The sequence below is a fragment of the Helicoverpa armigera genome, chromosome 19 (assembly GCF_030705265.1).
Source record: "Helicoverpa armigera isolate CAAS_96S chromosome 19, ASM3070526v1, whole genome shotgun sequence".
NCBI lineage: Eukaryota > Metazoa > Arthropoda > Insecta > Lepidoptera > Noctuidae > Helicoverpa > Helicoverpa armigera.
Window position 1 is genome coordinate 10,584,491 of NC_087138.1, and position 16,806 is coordinate 10,601,296.

The 16,806-nt window shown below is 37.2% G+C and overlaps 2 protein-coding genes across 5 annotated transcripts in view; one reads left to right on the forward strand and one right to left on the reverse strand.

The window, feature by feature from the left end:
- LOC110373937 (facilitated trehalose transporter Tret1-2 homolog) overlaps positions 1–11,047 on the forward strand; it is a 47,260-nt gene extending 36,213 nt beyond the window's left edge. For 3 of the 4 annotated variants that reach the window (XM_021331432.3, XM_021331434.3, XM_021331433.3), the window contains exons 3-5: positions 6,584–6,713; positions 9,009–9,194; positions 9,406–11,047. In XM_021331432.3, coding sequence (XP_021187107.1) covers positions 6,584–6,713; positions 9,009–9,194; positions 9,406–10,547 — 1,458 coding nt within the window. In that variant the 3' untranslated portion in view covers positions 10,548–11,047. Of the gene's footprint in view, positions 1–3,915; positions 4,054–6,583; positions 6,714–9,008; positions 9,195–9,405 lie in introns of those variants that run through there. The other variant, XM_021331435.3, reaches the window with a different exon arrangement.
- Rg (rugose) overlaps positions 1–16,806 on the reverse strand; it is a 317,709-nt gene that overhangs the window by 48,621 nt on the left and 252,282 nt on the right. Inside the window, exons 41-42 of the mRNA XM_064039352.1 lie at positions 12,722–12,839; positions 11,768–11,870 (exon numbers count right to left, since the gene is read on the reverse strand). Of these exons, the coding sequence (XP_063895422.1) occupies positions 11,768–11,870; positions 12,722–12,839 (221 nt within the window). The remainder of the gene's footprint in view (positions 1–11,767; positions 11,871–12,721; positions 12,840–16,806) is intronic.

Consider the following 16,806-nt stretch of genomic DNA (forward strand, 5'->3'; position numbering starts at 1 on the left):
AACCAGTTTTGGACTACTAACCTTTTATATTATTAATGGCTTGTTGATAAGCTCGATACTAAATAGCTCAAAATATGTAGAAGCTCGACACAACTTAAGCCAAACATCTGTTTGGTTTAGGTACCTAAATGTATAAAATTAGAGCAAGCTGAGACTTCACGATAGTTCATATTCCAAGGCTGTCATTATTTACCAGTTTCTGACCACAAAATCTACATTTACCGTAATTTCTATATTGAAATTCTACCTATACTAATATTAGGTACGAAGAGAAAATTTGACCGTTTCTTTCCTACAAGGCTCCGAAAATATTTGAACGTTTTGAAAAATTCTTTCACGATTGGGAAGCCATCCTATCCCCATGTTACATAGGCTATACGTTTTATCCGGCTATGGGCAGAAGTTTCTTCATGTTTGATAACGTCATGAAGAAACTTCCCATACCATATGAAATAAACTTATTGGACTTCATCTACAAAATACAAAGCAATTATCACACCCAGAAACCAGACGGTATTGCACAAAAGTTTAGCATACTACATAATTGCAGATGCTAACAACCGTTGGAACATTACATAAGACTTCGGCATTGAGGCGGCCGCTCCGTTCAAGTTCAATGACGAGATTCGTAAACGAATGACCGCCGGCCGACAATGGCGGCGCGGGCGCACCGAATTACACGTTAATTATGCACCTGCTTAACTATGTAACTATGAGTGATGTTGCTGGTTATCGTAAGTGGTCTAGACTTTATTGTTAATGACGACGTACTGTAGTGGGTTAGGTATTGCAGTTTTAGAAGCAAGATTTTCGGATAATGTTAAGGTCGTACAACGGTCATGAGCATCTTAGAAAGATATAAACAAATAATTTTATCGTTACTTAAAAAAAAATCGTTTTTGTGAAACTGCCCAGCAGTGGGACGATAAAAAGGCTGTAACTGTAACTGTAACTTGTGAAAGTTTCTTGAAATGTTGCTTGTGAAAGTTCATTGTCACAGTTATAATTCCTTGACTTATATTAAAGAATTATTGACATTTATTCTCAAGATGTTAATGAAATACACTAATTTAACTCATGTCCAAAAGCCAAAGTTATGATTATTTACATACGCTTCCTAATTACTCGCTAGATTAAACACTGAAGTAAATAAACGTTACATAGTACGTATGTAGTAAACAAAATGTCAATGAAAGCATAAACGATAATCAAGGTGAATTAAATCTGTCTTGTTATTAAATTGGCGGTGCGGAAGCGGAAGAAAGGATAGTAACATTTTATGTGTCACATAAGATATACCGTATCTTATCTCTCTATATTATGTTGATAATTCAAGAGATTAATCGATAAATGTCTCAGTAGTTAAAATTAATTAAAAAAATAAACCAAGTTCTTCAGTCGTTTTTGGAGATTTGTTTGTTATTTGCTTGAGTATTTCTATTGTTTATTTATTCAATTACTGAGTTCGTGCATCAATAGATACAATAATATGTTAAGTTGTATGATTTTCCAAAAAAACTCGATCGAAAAACCCAATACGATGTCTATTGACGTAGTTTTTCATTAATTTGCACGTTTTAATTGCAGATAATTAACATATAAGTGGTTATTATGATATTCACCTGATATATAATAACACAGAGTTTTTTGCAGTGCTACAGAGATGAGAAACATTATCAAATTCGGTTGATCAATATCTTAGGTATGTTTCAATATTTTGACAAAGGTTTGACAACCGATCTCTGTTGAGTGACGGTTCTGCATTTGTTAAGATATTAATTAAAGCGTTAAAAAGATGAACCGATAAGTGTGTTGTTCTTCTTAATTAAAAGTGAATTAAGAAACATTGATAACCTAATTTTAGAGAGACCTTTTACAACTAACGAAGTTTTATACCAATAAGGTTTATTGTTTTTTTACTATAATCTCAATAAAAGTAATTTAAAAAGTCTATTGGGATGAAATGGATTGCTACTTAAGACCTAAATAGAGTACCTATTTTTTGACATTGACACACATTTTCCAACGTGGAAATCTTGTCAACACGTGTATTTCCCGCGATAACATGTATTTAGAATATAAAACCTTCATGCATAGCCTAGAAGCCCGTAGGTTTATCAAGCAGTAGGGGTATCTGTTCACATTAATGGGTCACCTTCGATCTACCATCAGTTGCTCAATGACAAATTACTGTAATTCAGTTGATCAGGAGAAACTATGTACTCTTAATGTTCTTCCAAATAAGAAATACTTGGATCTTTTAATACCATTTGTTTTTACAATTTGATACTTGTATTTTTTTTAATAGGATCATTTTCTGTACTAACTGATTTGTTCTTGACATGGTAAACCACCATTGTTCTTATTATTTATATTAAATCACATGTTTTACTTTAATTTACTTTAAACGATTTGCACTAGGACATTTTTCAGCCTCTTCGTTGTAGAGATTAAATCATAATTTTAGAATCAAAAGAGATATATTTCGACTCCAAAAAGGCAGCCTTGGAAAATGTGCTCTATCAATACTCGGTCATAGACAATGAATTAATTAATTTTTATTTTTTGCTAGTTCGCAATCCTACACCCAAAGTGATCTTATTGTAGCCACAATACCTGTTCTAAATATTATTCGATTATTCTAGACTTATATGTCGTTCCTACTTGCTTTGCATATCACCAACAAAAACAAATTAAGTCATCTGAATAACGACCCCGAAATAATAATAATATTACATGTGTCGCTGACCTGGCAAACTCATGCCAAATAATTTCAGAACGATATATTATATTGGGTTTACCGCTACTGAAAATACATTGTAACTACGTAATTGGCTGAAAATGCTGTGTAAAATTAACTGTTAAACGTCAACGCACGAAATATCGCAAATAATTTGGAACATTTCGAACATAAAAAAATACAATAAACAATATTGTCAAATAAACAAAACTAAAAATATATTTGCCTTCTTTGGCAGCCGGGTAAAAGAGCTTTACAACAAAATAAAGCTCGCAATTAGTTCACGAATACTAGGCGCACATAAGCTTCCAAGAAATGCAACTGGAGCTCGCAGTGAAGGCGACGCAGTATCGGCACGGTCAAGGTTGCCTACATGCGGGTTACTACTTTACCACGGTAACGTTGTCCACATCCTTCCGATATTATGCGAGCCTAGTACATGTTATACTAAATTATCGATTGATTACATAACAAATCGATCTGTTTGGGTTTGTCAATATTTTTTAAAGGTAATTTTAAAGTCGATGAGATTATTTGCATTTCAAATAAGTACGAAAGCCTGCGACTAAAACACTGGAGTAATTTATAGCCGTAAAAAATTTACATAACTTTTTAATCGTGAGATACCTATTCTTAGTTTTTCTAGAATTCACGCGAACAGTCTCAGGCTAATATTATCATGTATAGAAAATGTCACCAGATAAAACAGTAGGTGAAAAACATACGTGGCCTTACGTTCACTCAGGCTACGCTCCATTGAATTAAATTAACTGGAAGAGACATTACATAACTGATAATTAGTGATAATGGTAGTGAATAAACTTTCCAGTGTTCTTACAAACAACAATTAGTTCAAACCTGCTTATTATTGCACAATACTTCATCAATGAGTTTTATTTTTGTACCGAATAACATGTTTACACTGCAGTTCTGCTATTTTAAACATAATACGCTAATTTAGACATAAAATGCACCTTATGCAATATGCATGTGAAATCACTGACCTGAGAAGAACAACTGAATACCTACATTTTATGTAACTGTTGTGATGATCACATTTATAACAACGGCTGCTTAGCAAAAGGAATAGACAGACATATAGCACTAGAAGATCAGCCGAAGAAGCAGATTTGATTTATTAATTAGTTTTTTTTTTATGATTCTGGTCTCTTCCATATTATCTTTATATCATGATCGTCGGTTATAAATATAATATAAACGAACGGCTAGCGCCCGCAGAGCCAGTGCAACAATACCCAGTGGGAATGTACACAGACGTAGATTATTTCGATTCCATCGGACTTTCTCTCACCGTGAGTATTCTATTGAAAAATCTACATAATAAATATATCTTATATGTTTTTGGACATTCGTTAATATCTGTACAGAGGCTTATGTTACCGGATTTTCTGGCACGGCTGTGTCTTTCTGAAACCATTGAACTCATTTCCGCGACAATAATAATTGTTTGGGCATGGTTCAAACTGTTTCTATGCCCACCTTACGGATTCTTTCTTAACTCTGATAGCTGGTAGATACTACATTTATACATTGTCTGCGTAACGTTTGCGTAAACTATCAATGACATGTGCTGAAAAACAGACAAATGCGTGAATATGTAATGTTCACAACTGAAAGATAAGTTTTCAGCATGTTTCAGTCATCTTTTCCATGATGTTTTTACTTGCTGAATGTCACAGTGATTGTGCATTTTCATCAATTGAAAAAATTGTGCGAAAGGTTTACGGTTGTTTAATGTGATTTTAAGCAACTGTAAGTGTACTTATGAAAACTAGCAATTTGATACAGTCATGATCATGATGACTTCACTATAAAGCCGTCCATGGTTCAAATAAAATTTAAATACCTAACTTACTTTTGAAAAGACCATAGGTCAGGTTTTTGCATTTATCATTTTGTTCCACCTGACATTTCAACAGTCATTTTTCACGAAAATTTGCGAAAATGTCGCGAATCACGCAAAAACTATCAGCGAGTATTTAGTTATTTAGTAATTAGGGACCGTCCACATACCACGTAATGGTCGTTAGCACAATCATAAGAATCGCCCGCCAGTTATATTGTTCCGGTAGTTGACTGCCATTTATAGACCACTTACACGCATGTAAAGTCGTTGTAATGTGCTTTGACATTACATGAAAAAAATCACAACTTTGCACACAACAGGACTTGCTACATGTAAAACAAAAAAGAAAAATTTCAAAGTTAATAGTAATTTAAGTATGGGTAATAGTATCAAATTGTATGATAAGCAGTGAATAAGTGTCCTATTAGCAATTTCAGAATTTTGGGAAAATCCTGAAATTAACAGCTTCTTCAAATCTTTCTTTACCCTAAAACTACTTTTACATTATAAACAAATACAGTTGACTACGCACAACGTGGTGTTTTGAAGACCATTTCTATACAAAATTAACATATTCTTCTGTCTACGTTATGTAAGACCTATTACAGATAGACAATAGGAAATATAGCGAAAATACGACCACATACCTATATACTCATTACCGTAAAGATTGAGACAATCGCCAATTAATTAACTTAATAAGTGTTCATTAGGCCCAGGTACCAGGGCGGCATGTACTCAAACACGTGGCGTCACCGGTGGACTATAATTTTCCTTTCAGTGCACGTTGGGAGATAAACATCGGTGTTGACGATTACCTAGTCACTGTTTGTGATGCTACGTTACTATCGGTCGCGACTATTTGTATGAATTTATTAGTATTTAGTTTAGATTTTAAAGTTTTAATGTTAGTTGCATCAGATTCTTTCATTTTGTCACTATCAGTAGTAGTGATTCTCATATTATTAAGCTAGTAGGTATGGAGTTTTACTTCATTCTATTGATACGAGCAAAAAATTCGCAGAAAAATATATTGTGTCTTCATAGATTGGGAAACCGGCCTTAACGCTCTAATTATTTGATTGCTACCATTGTCATCGTTTGAGAGGACGTCAATTCCAGCTTTTGTCATTTCCTAGTTAATTGGCAGAGTCATCATTGGCGGCGTAATGTCACTGACCTCTTTGCGCTTCCTTTGTAGCTCTTACTTTTGGATAATTCACTTTCGAAGAGAAACAAGAGTCATTTTTAGGTGGAGATGGGATGCTATAAAATATTTTTTAGCTAGTAAGCTATGGGAGCAAATATGTATGTATGTTGTATGTATAAGTTGATTTGAAAATTACAATTTATTTACTTGCGTATTTCTATTAAATCTCGTCAGGACGCCAATTTCACGGTGTGGAGCCCTAACGATACTTATTGCGTTAATTTTATGTTATTATTTATACGTGTCTCTATGTAATAAAGTAATGACAACGATGACAAGATAGCTTGTTTACTAAAAACTCCATAAGTGCAGCCCTGACTTGCATCTTCAGAAAATGCACTTTTTGTTTTCGTTATTTTCAGTTGAAGAATAAGTTAGGACGAATTAAAATGTATTTTTGGATCATAAATTACTGCATTCTTGTGGTGCCTTTTTTAATGCATTACCGTAGAGGTGTACCGTAGAGTTATAACAACAGTAACTTTCACGTAACTTGTGGTCAGAGGATAATACTTACGTAAACAACTAATCAATGATGCATCATGCTTGTATCATGATCTATCCCAACGTTCTGATGATTAGCGTCAATTGGAGGATAAGTGACCAACTAGGTCAGTTTCATGGCAATGACAGGCACTATTTCAGTTACGCATAAGTAATCATTATTTCCCATTGCTTGTAAATCAAAACTGAATTTTCTTTCCCACTTTTTTAAGGAATGACGTTATATTTAACAGAAGCTTTACCAGGAGTTCATAATTTCCAGGTGCTGGCGGCACTGGCCGCGCAGTCCATCAACATATCGGTGGGGTTCTGCCAAGGCTTCTCAGCGGTCCTGCTACCCCAGTACACCCATGAACACCCATTAATCTCGTATGAACAGAGTTCATGGATCGGTGAGTTGCATTTTATATTTAAATCTCTAGACTTACCTACGAGTTTCATAAATTTCAAGTGTTAGTTTACCGGCATTCCTCTCCTCGGTTCACAGTACTGATACATTAACCAGAAAGATATTGTCGTCTTCTGCACTGGTTGATGTTGAAGTACCGTGTTTGACCGATGCGCTGGATGCCTGGAAAATGGCTACTCCCAATACGGATTTGCCCGGCAACCGCTGCTCTCAGAGACAATGGGACGGGCCGCTCTGTAGCACTATACGGAATAATCTATTAAATACGTGTAATAGTGCTGCTGAGCGTGCCCGTTTGTTGGCTGTGGGAGAGTGGGAGTCGGGTCTCTGGTTACAGGCGATCCCGTCATCTAGCATAGGCACTATGCTGGATGACACAACGTTCCGCATCGCTACATGCTTACGGTTAGGCGCTCCCTGTGTTGCTCCGCATCGCTGCCATTGCGGTGAAGCCGTCGACAGCCTCGGGCACCATGGTCTGTCGTGCTGCAGAAGTGCTGGTCGTATTGCACGGCATGCCAGCATTAACGACATTATCCGTCGTGCTCTTTCCACCGCCGGCGTGCCAGCCGTGTTAGAGCCTAATGGACTGGTACGTGACGATGGAAAGAGGCCAGATGGTATGACGTTGTTGCCATGGAAGTTGGGTAGGCCCTTGGTGTGGGATGCAACGTGCGTCGACACCCTGGCGCCATCGCATCTTCCCTGCACGGCAGGTCATGCTGGTGCGGCTGCTGCTTCTGCAGAGACCACCAAGCGGCGCAAGTATAGTAACCTTATTGGGAACTATACTTTTGAGCCGTTTGGGGTCGAAACGCTCGGACCATGGGGCCCGAGTTCGCGGTTACTTTATAAGGACATCGCAAAAAGGCTTGTCGACGCTTCGCGTGACCAGAGGGCTGGCTTATTCTTCGGACAAAGAATTAGCATTGCCATTCAACGTGGCAATGCAGCCAGTCTTCTGGGCACGTTTCCGGAGGACAGTGATGCGGAGGAATACTTCGACGCCTGATCGATGCTCTTTTATATTTTATGTTTTATGTTTATATATATTTTGTATATAGTACTTTATTTTTAGTTTTGTATAAAGATAAGTAGCTTAAGTTTGTATATATGTATAGTGTGTACATTATAGAAATTGACAGGTAACAATGACAACGGGAAGTGTGCTAAAAGTAAATAAAACTCCTACGAGTTTATTTTACAGTAATTTAACTCTATTTCTAACTATATTTTTCTCTAGTTTAATTTGTATAAATATTGTAACCTTGATATTTGAGTATCCAGACAGACTACCTAACATTTTATCATTAATCACTATGTCCACAACAGTTGGTTGCTATGCTATCTGTCTGACAGGATGTCGAAAGAAAATTCATTAAGAATTGCTAACATTTTCATGCTAAAAATGTGTTTGTGCACGTGTAATATTCTAGTCTACTTATAGAAATGATAGCTATTTCTTAGGGACTTTGTCCCTTTATTTTTTCCCTTCAGACTTTATCCCTTCTATCAAAAACAATGTAAACAAAGAGATGAAAAGTGACGATACTAGCCAAACTGAATGGATAGCGCTAAAAACAATGTTTACGTTTTATTTCGGGAGTAGCGGCCGATGCCAGGGCGAACACGTGACCGAGCTCATTGAACACGCTAAAAATAATGCTTTGACACAAAGCACGTTTTAACGAAAGTGAGTTTAGTACAGTCGGAAACCGCAAATATTTAAGAAATTTAAAGTAATGTAGAAAAGGACCAATCAAATAAAAGTTGGTCTTACAATACGGTGCATGATCAGATACATAATTACAGTAGGAAACAGCTATCAATTCAAATAAAGCAACATTTTGTAGACATTTCTAATTAAATATTGGCGCAAATCGCTGACATGCGCAAACAAGATAACGTTAGCATATAGTCAAACAAATGATTTGTACTAGGAGTGAAGCGGCACGAGGAGGTGGGGTCGTAAGCCTAGCGCCTTATTGCGGAGCACGCACAACGCGAGGGTATAGAGTTATGATTATAGCGTGTTCAAGGAGCTGGGTAGATAACGTTGGGCTTACCATGAGGTCGGATGCGAAATTTAGATAAGCTAGTGTGAAACGTGGCTGCCATAATATGTTGTATGAGATAGGATAGTAGCTATCGTCTTCGTATGGTAAATTTTAGCTAAGGCCAAACTTTGTAGTGAACCAAACAAAGCCTAAAAATTGACATCGATCTCAATAGGCACTAAATTTAAAATTATGCCCTAATGTTAATATTCTCGTTGCAGCGAGTTTGGGTGTGATATCTAACCCAATCGGAGCCTTGCTGGGTGGCATGATGGTGGATGCAGTGGGCAGGAGACTGCTGCTGCAGTCCATCGTCCTGCCCAACTTGGTGGGCTGGCTCATCATCGCCTTCTCAGAAACCTACATCTTCCTATGTATAGGAAGGTTTATCACTGGATTTACAATTGGTGAGTACATCTATTTCTTACAACATTCATGAAACAAAGAGATCATAATACTTCGCAAGAGCGGTTATCGCAAAACAAATATCTTCTGAAATCACAACAGACCAATGACTGGGCGCCTCACAAAGTAATTGAATCTCAAAACAAACGTACCGTGTCAAATTTTCACACTTAACTGACCGTTTCTAATTGAACGACCGTTTTCATATTGCAGGTATGTCAACGGTTTCCTACATATACGTGGCGGAGATTACTACTCCCGAGAAGCGAGGAGTGCTCAGCGCCCTGGGACCTGGCCTGGTGTCCACCGGGATATTCATCGTCTACTCCCTTGGAGCGTTCATACATTGGAGGAAAGTCGCAGCCATTTGCGCGGGAGTATCCCTTCTGACGCCCTTCCTAATGTACTTTGTCCCAGAGTCACCCCTGTGGCTCGCATCTAAAGGGCAAATGAAGGAAGCCTACAATGCGATGTTCTGGCTCCGACAGAACAACAGCACAGCACAACAAGAGCTCATGGAGTTTACCAAAGATAGAAAAATAGGAGAAACCATGACCTTCGTACAGAAACTCAGCTTGTTCAAGAGGAGAAGTGTCGTCAAGCCGTTCCTTTTGCTCATCATCTTCTTTATATTCCAAGAAATGTCTGGTATCTACGTGATACTGTACTACGCTGTAGACTTCTTCAAGTCTGTGGGGACCAGTGTGAACGAGTTCACGGCATCTATCATTGTTGGCGGCGTGCGAGTATTCATGGGTGCAGTGGGAGCATGCTTGATCAACAGCTTTAGGAGAAAGACTCTTGCTGCAACCTCAGGTTTATTGCTAGGCATAGCAATGCTTGGAGCGGCAGTCTGCGACAGTGTGAACGGACCTCCTCTCGTAAAACTCGCTTGTGTATTACTACATGTGTCATTCAGTATGGTCGGGTTCTTACAACTTCCGTGGATAATGTCCGGGGAACTGTACCCTCATGACATAAGAGGGGTCATGTCAGGAGCCACCTCCTGCTGTGCATACATTCTCATCTTCTTTAATATTAAGACATACCCTCAGTTAGAAAACTTGTTAACTAGTAACGGTACACTGTACCTCTTCGGTGGCTGTGCGCTCCTGGGAGCGGCCTATTGTTACTTTTTCCTTCCGGAGACTAAAGGAAAAACTTTGACTGAAATTATGAAGCAATTTGATGATGACAAGAAAGAAATAGATCCAGAAGTTGGTTTCACGAAAGAGAAGCCACCCACAATGGAAGGCAAGCCCGTGCAGAGGCGACACAGCGCCGGAGCCACAGTTTCTTTAGAAAAGAATTGGACGCTGGACGAATGCAAGAAGACTACAGACCACCGCGAATGATCTTCGCCGTCTTATGCTAGCCTAGTACTTTTAGATATAAATGAATAAGTTACCAATGAATTTGTATAGTTAACTATTTTTAATATTGTATTGTTTGTGAAGTTTTGTGATCAGTATTAATTAGGATGATTTTTAACGTTTTGATGATGTTACATTCCACTAGTGATAAATAATTTTAATACAAGGTGACGACATAGGTATATCGAGTTTTGCCTAGTTCTAAGTACAAATATTGGTGTAACAAAATCGAGGCACTGAAGTGATTTATAAAGTAACTACTATTTTTATACCTTACAGTTAGGTAGATGAGTATTTTTATACGATAAGCATTACTATTTATTCCTCATAGAAGAACTAGACGTATCTATTAACACTAAAGAGAATGAACTGCATACAGGGTGACTGAATGTTTTTATTATAAAAATGGGTGGACTTACATAATTATAAATGAAAGATAAATGCTGTGATGAAGTGTGAATAAAGGAGTGAATTGTTTACAATGTTTGTTTTATTTATACTTATACAAGTATCTATTGACCTGCATAACGATAAGATAATATTATGTACCGATGAAATGAGGTCAACGTTCAAGTGCAGATATGTTAGCTCACCGAGAAAACATCGGTAGATAGTAATTCCATTAGCAAGAGGAAGATAAATATTTAATTTTCTCTTTACCTAAACATTTCCTTACGTAATTAATTATTTGAATATGTCTGCACAATCTGTTGCTAAAATTACTGAACCAATTGATAACCATTATAATTTTATGTACTAAATAGTTTTCTCACGAAGTAATTGGAATCATATTAACAGCCAGTAAATAAGGAAAAAACATGTACATAATTGGTAAATAATCTCTAAACAGCATTCAATATGGACTGTTTAAGAATAACGTCGTAAACTTTTTACCTTACCTTTTAAAAACTAATCAACCAAAAAACCATGATCAACCAATCAATGGCATAGGTAGCGCCATCTACATAACATACGGAGAAACATAATCGACTTTTCACAACCAGTTTTGTGCTCTCAAGGAAAACTTGAAAGCCTTTTTAGTTCGCGTTGTATTTGATAGATGGCAGCACATTCTTTGTCTAGCTAGGAGTTTTCTAATCTTGGCTTAGTTTTTACCATATCCAAATTTTTACTATCATTATTTTGTAAAATATCATCCACCTACTTTGTTTGTAGTGAAAAACTATTAGACTATCACTAACCTGGACTGAGGAATGCCATATTTGATGCCAACGCCGACCCTGGGCAGTGCTTTGATGACCTTCTTCACGGTGGCCTGGTCGGGGAACGCGAAGAATATCGACGCTGAAACATGGAGAATACCTTATATATTACGTGCAATTGCTCTCTTTGTCACATCACTGGTGATGGGCAGCTCATCACCGGTGGGGGTGGGTCTGCAATCACCAATCCGTGTGACCCATGGGTGATGAAAAAGGTGATAAGTCCAGAATTGGGACATTAGGTGCTGATGAATGATATAGATTATGGCTGATGAAAAATTGGTCCTTAGATATGCAGTTTTTTTTAACTTCTGGGAAAGAAAGAATCGTAACAAATACACCTAGTGCACATTGCTATTAAATTAGCAATAGGAGTTTGCAATTGTGTTGGTCGAACCAAAAGTACCAGGAAACCAGAACTGCAAAGATGTATTTGATAGTGTGCAGTGTGGGGATGCTGCCTTGTGCCATTACTCTCGCGTGCAAAACACTGCTTCACATTAAGTATACCAATTAACCTTGCAATGTAACTCTTAGAATAGAGCATGCCTCGATTTTTTTAGGAGTCATTATAGGCAAAAAGAAAGCCACAGACTGGACCAATATAGAAAAAAACATACCTTTAAAATAATTTAGATATAAGTCTCTCCTACTTTCTTCTACCTACATATCTGTCTAAAGACAGTTATTTAGTTATGCTTTTCTTGTACACTTCTTGTGTACGGCGACTGTTTAACTATTGCGTCTGCGATACGAACAGTGCATCGGTTTAAAGTTACCTTCGTTTACAATTTAAATAAATATCTATGTTTCCTCATAGATCCTTGGCTTAATAAAATTCAGTTTTTTTTTATGGAACTAACACGTGGTCACATATGTTCTTAAAAATCTGTAAATGAGATATGTAAGTGAGGAATAGGTTGGTATACTCACTCCTGCTGGCGAGGAACATCTCGATGGCGACATTCTGCAGCAGGTAGCGGCGCGAGAAGATGGCGCGGATCTCGCTGAAGTACCACTTGCCGTGCAGGTGCTCGCAGTACTTCAACACCTGGAACGAGGGGAGAAGGATACTGTTAGTTAAGTTATAGAAGCTACCAACAAGAATACCCTTTGTCATAAGGTATCTATATCAAAATATAGGGGTGCATTTTTGAACATAAACGCGTATTTTATAGTCTTAGACTCTTCGTTTGAAGGGAGTATTATTGATAGAAAACTATAGTGGAACTTTTGGGATATTTTTATCGCAAATGTCTAAAACATCTTCAAAGACATATCTGCCACAAACTAGGAAGGTGAGCTAACATACGATTACAATGAGTCAAGATTACGTAGTTTTATAGCAACGCATAAAAGCTAAAGGAACATTGAACCCACAAAAATGCGACCAGTTTTCGCAAACCTCATTAGCGACAAACAAACAAAACCTAAACCAGTTAAACAAGAAATAAACAATTAAAAACACTGTCACCCATATCTTAGGACCGATTAAGATACAAACACAAGTATATAGGTACTTTAGTCGTAAAACCGTCCGCGAGATGGCGTTGAAAAACAAGAATAGTCCTGAGTTACCGAATACCGTGTGTCGTAAACGTACGAACATGCAGTCGTAAAAAGTTCGTTAGTATTAATTTATACGCACAATAATTGTGTAAATCAAGTGAGAGTAACGCTTGTTATATTGTTTTTATGTCTGTACAAAAGTTGTTTTAAATAATGTCGTCGCATGTTCTTTCGGACTTCTGTTTATGTATTAAGGTATTTTTATATTATTTTCTAAAGACTCGATGATATATGGAATAGAATGAACAATCATTTGCAAGAAATTACAGTCCAAAAATTGCAAGCACGTCTGTAGAGTCAAGATTCCATTCTGACAAAACTGACCTACAGTCTACATTCAGACATAGTCAGACTCGTACCAAAGTCTATAACCCCCAGCTTGACAATTACAATGTGACCGTCACTTCCTCGGTCGTAAATCTAAACATCAGCGGAGGTGCAATTGGCAGTGCGCCTAAATGCACAGCACTGGATGCAACTGCGAGTGTTGCAAGCTGCTCTCATCACTTGTCAGATAGTCTACCCACACTGTCTGGTCGACTAACGCCCTAATTAATTACGGCATACTTATGAGTGATAACAGATTTATTACTGTCTGGTGATTAGTGATCAACAAGGTATCTGGTAGTAGGCGTCTACGATCAAGAATTTGATGACTTGATAAAAATATAGGCATTGACTCATGCAAACTGTATGCATGATACAACATGATAGATGAAGCAAAAGTTAAACTTCTAGACAACGATAAGGATTCAATAGATCTTCAACTCCAACAGCTGTTAAAACAGCCTGATTTCCCATCGTTTATCTCATCAATAATAACATCAGATGCATGTATGTTTGGATACATGTATGTATAATTGTATACCCATTTAAAACTATTTTACTAATAATAAATTCTACGAACAGAACGGGATGATTCTGACTGGCTATTAGATAAAACGAAGCATTTCATTAAACAGCAGCCTTTCAAAACAAACAACAAATTACTTAACCACCCGATACTCCATTATAAACAACAGAAAAAGGCGCATTCATACAAAAAACAGCACGTGTATCCCCATACAATGAGCATGCATGCATAGGGCTGTTAATTGGCACTCGAGATGGATTGGCGCGGCCGTGCACTGATTCTTATGGCGTTTGTATGGGACCCCATTGTGAATGAGAAACGCGACATGTGCTGTTAATGTGACTACTAATTTGGTTTTGTTTACATCGATGACGATGGTCTGAGAGGATAATGTGATTTGATTGAAATGATGGAGCCATTAATGTTTTTTTATTGATTACGAAAAAGAAAAGTTTTGTTGCAAAAGTATTAAAAGTGGCCTTTTTTATCACTTGTGGAAAGTTTACCATAAATCTTTTAACCTTTGAATGTGTTGATAGTTTGCGAGAGACTAGATCTTTATTATGTAGAGCTTTCAAGTTCAAAAGATTACAACACCAACTGAGTTTTGGTCCTAAGTTCCGGGCTTAAATAAAATTCTAGAGGTATTCTGTCACTCTTTCCGATTTCTAACCAAAACTATGCTTGTTGTTAACGCCCCATTAGTTTATTACACCCCTTCAGAGTACAAATCGTCATTAAAGCACTACAAATACTTTGAACAAACAAACACGGCATTATCCACTCGTATCAAGAGTGCTTGAGCGCCCCTCACGGCAAGTGACAATACAACACCACGGAACATCGCTTGATAAAATGGTGGTGAATATGTGCACAAAATTCTGATAAGCATTATTTTCAACTTTAGTTTATTTTAAGGTATGTATTTATTTTAATGTTCTTAGGAAAATTCTAATAGATGATATGTCATTAGCCATAAAATAAGTAGATGTGCGTGTTTGTATGTGTGTAGAAAATGATGCATTGTCTACGACAGTGTTTGTTATTAAAATCAATAATTTGTATTTTCTACACGTATGTTATGTACCTATGTTTAAAAGTAAATCACACACACCAGAATTGTTTTTTTTCCATAAATATCATAGTTTTCCAAGTTCTGTGGTACTAGGGTAGCAGGAATCTATAGGAGGGTGCGAGTGTAAACGTCCACTTCAATTGTAACGCAATTTGTCAACCGCCCCTCGAACATCGGATACCCTACTACAAAGCTTTATATCATAGAATGATGTTCGAATAAACAACGGTGTTGTTTTATTTTGGGTTACTAAGAACGGAAAAAAACAGGATAGTTTTTCTGAAATATTAGCATACCATTTTTGGGGATGGGATAACTTCATCTAAGGATCTTAGGATAGAATTATAATTGTCTACAAGTTAGTTAGTATTAACAATTAACTAAAAAACCGCATATCTGCCTCAATCACAACTCCAATATGGGAAAAAAATCTCTAGAGTTTTAAATCTTCACAAGTTATGCGTGAATGCGTTACGTCTGTCTATCTCCCCCTAACCACTGCTGTTATCACAAAACCCCATAATTATTGAAGATGTTGCAGATAGAACACGCTCGGTAATGTGAATTTGATGATTGTACGAGAAAAAACCATATAAAATAGAACAAAATCTTGAGGCTGTTATAAATATGTTAAAAATACAACTAGATTGAATAGAGACCACACGGCAGCCAAAACAAATGTTCTACACTAGACATTATAGGTACACAAAATCACCATTCAAATCGTGTAACACACATTGGTACACGAATTAAAGTATTTTCTCCAGCGGGATGCATCACGGGCACATCATTAGAGTGTAATGGCTGGTTGTCACGACACCAGGGAAGCAGGGCGCCTGGGAGCCAGCATGTGTACCGCTCATTTGATTTATTTCCTATAATACCATTATGGGAGAATTAAGCGAAATTGTAGATGAAATTATGTAGGACTTAATGTTGTTTTGGGTTTAAAAAAATGGTTATTTTCTTCAAAGGGTGATTTTTATTTATGTTGTGAACTACTATTGATTTGGAATCAGAAGAATGAAATAATTTATTAAGTATTGTAGTTACGGCTTTATCAGACATTAAACTATCGTTTGAAATTATTGCCGCAAATATCTTGATTTATTACAAAAACTACAGCAATAGAAAAACCAATAAAATAGCGCAACAATGCAAAACCAATAGAACAAACAATTAACATCTATTCCCTATAAATCTTCTATAGAGAATAACCTCGTAAAGTTAATTTAGTTCTCCGCTGACGTTTTTGTGTATGGGCCGAAGCAGGTTGGCCCCGCGATGGTTATCGGGCCCCGTAAATAAGGGGCCCGGGCGCGTGACAAGCCCCGCCATTAGGGCGCGCGGTGACGGCAAGAGTCGCGACAACACGCGAAAAAACGCCGCGCCCCTGCCGTGTACTGAGTGCATAATCGTGCAGTCAAGATGGTTTTTATTTTCAGTATGTAGAATTTGTATGTAGAATTGGAGCAAAAAATATATGTAAGTATGGGGTTAAGTGGACCAGTAAGTTTTTGT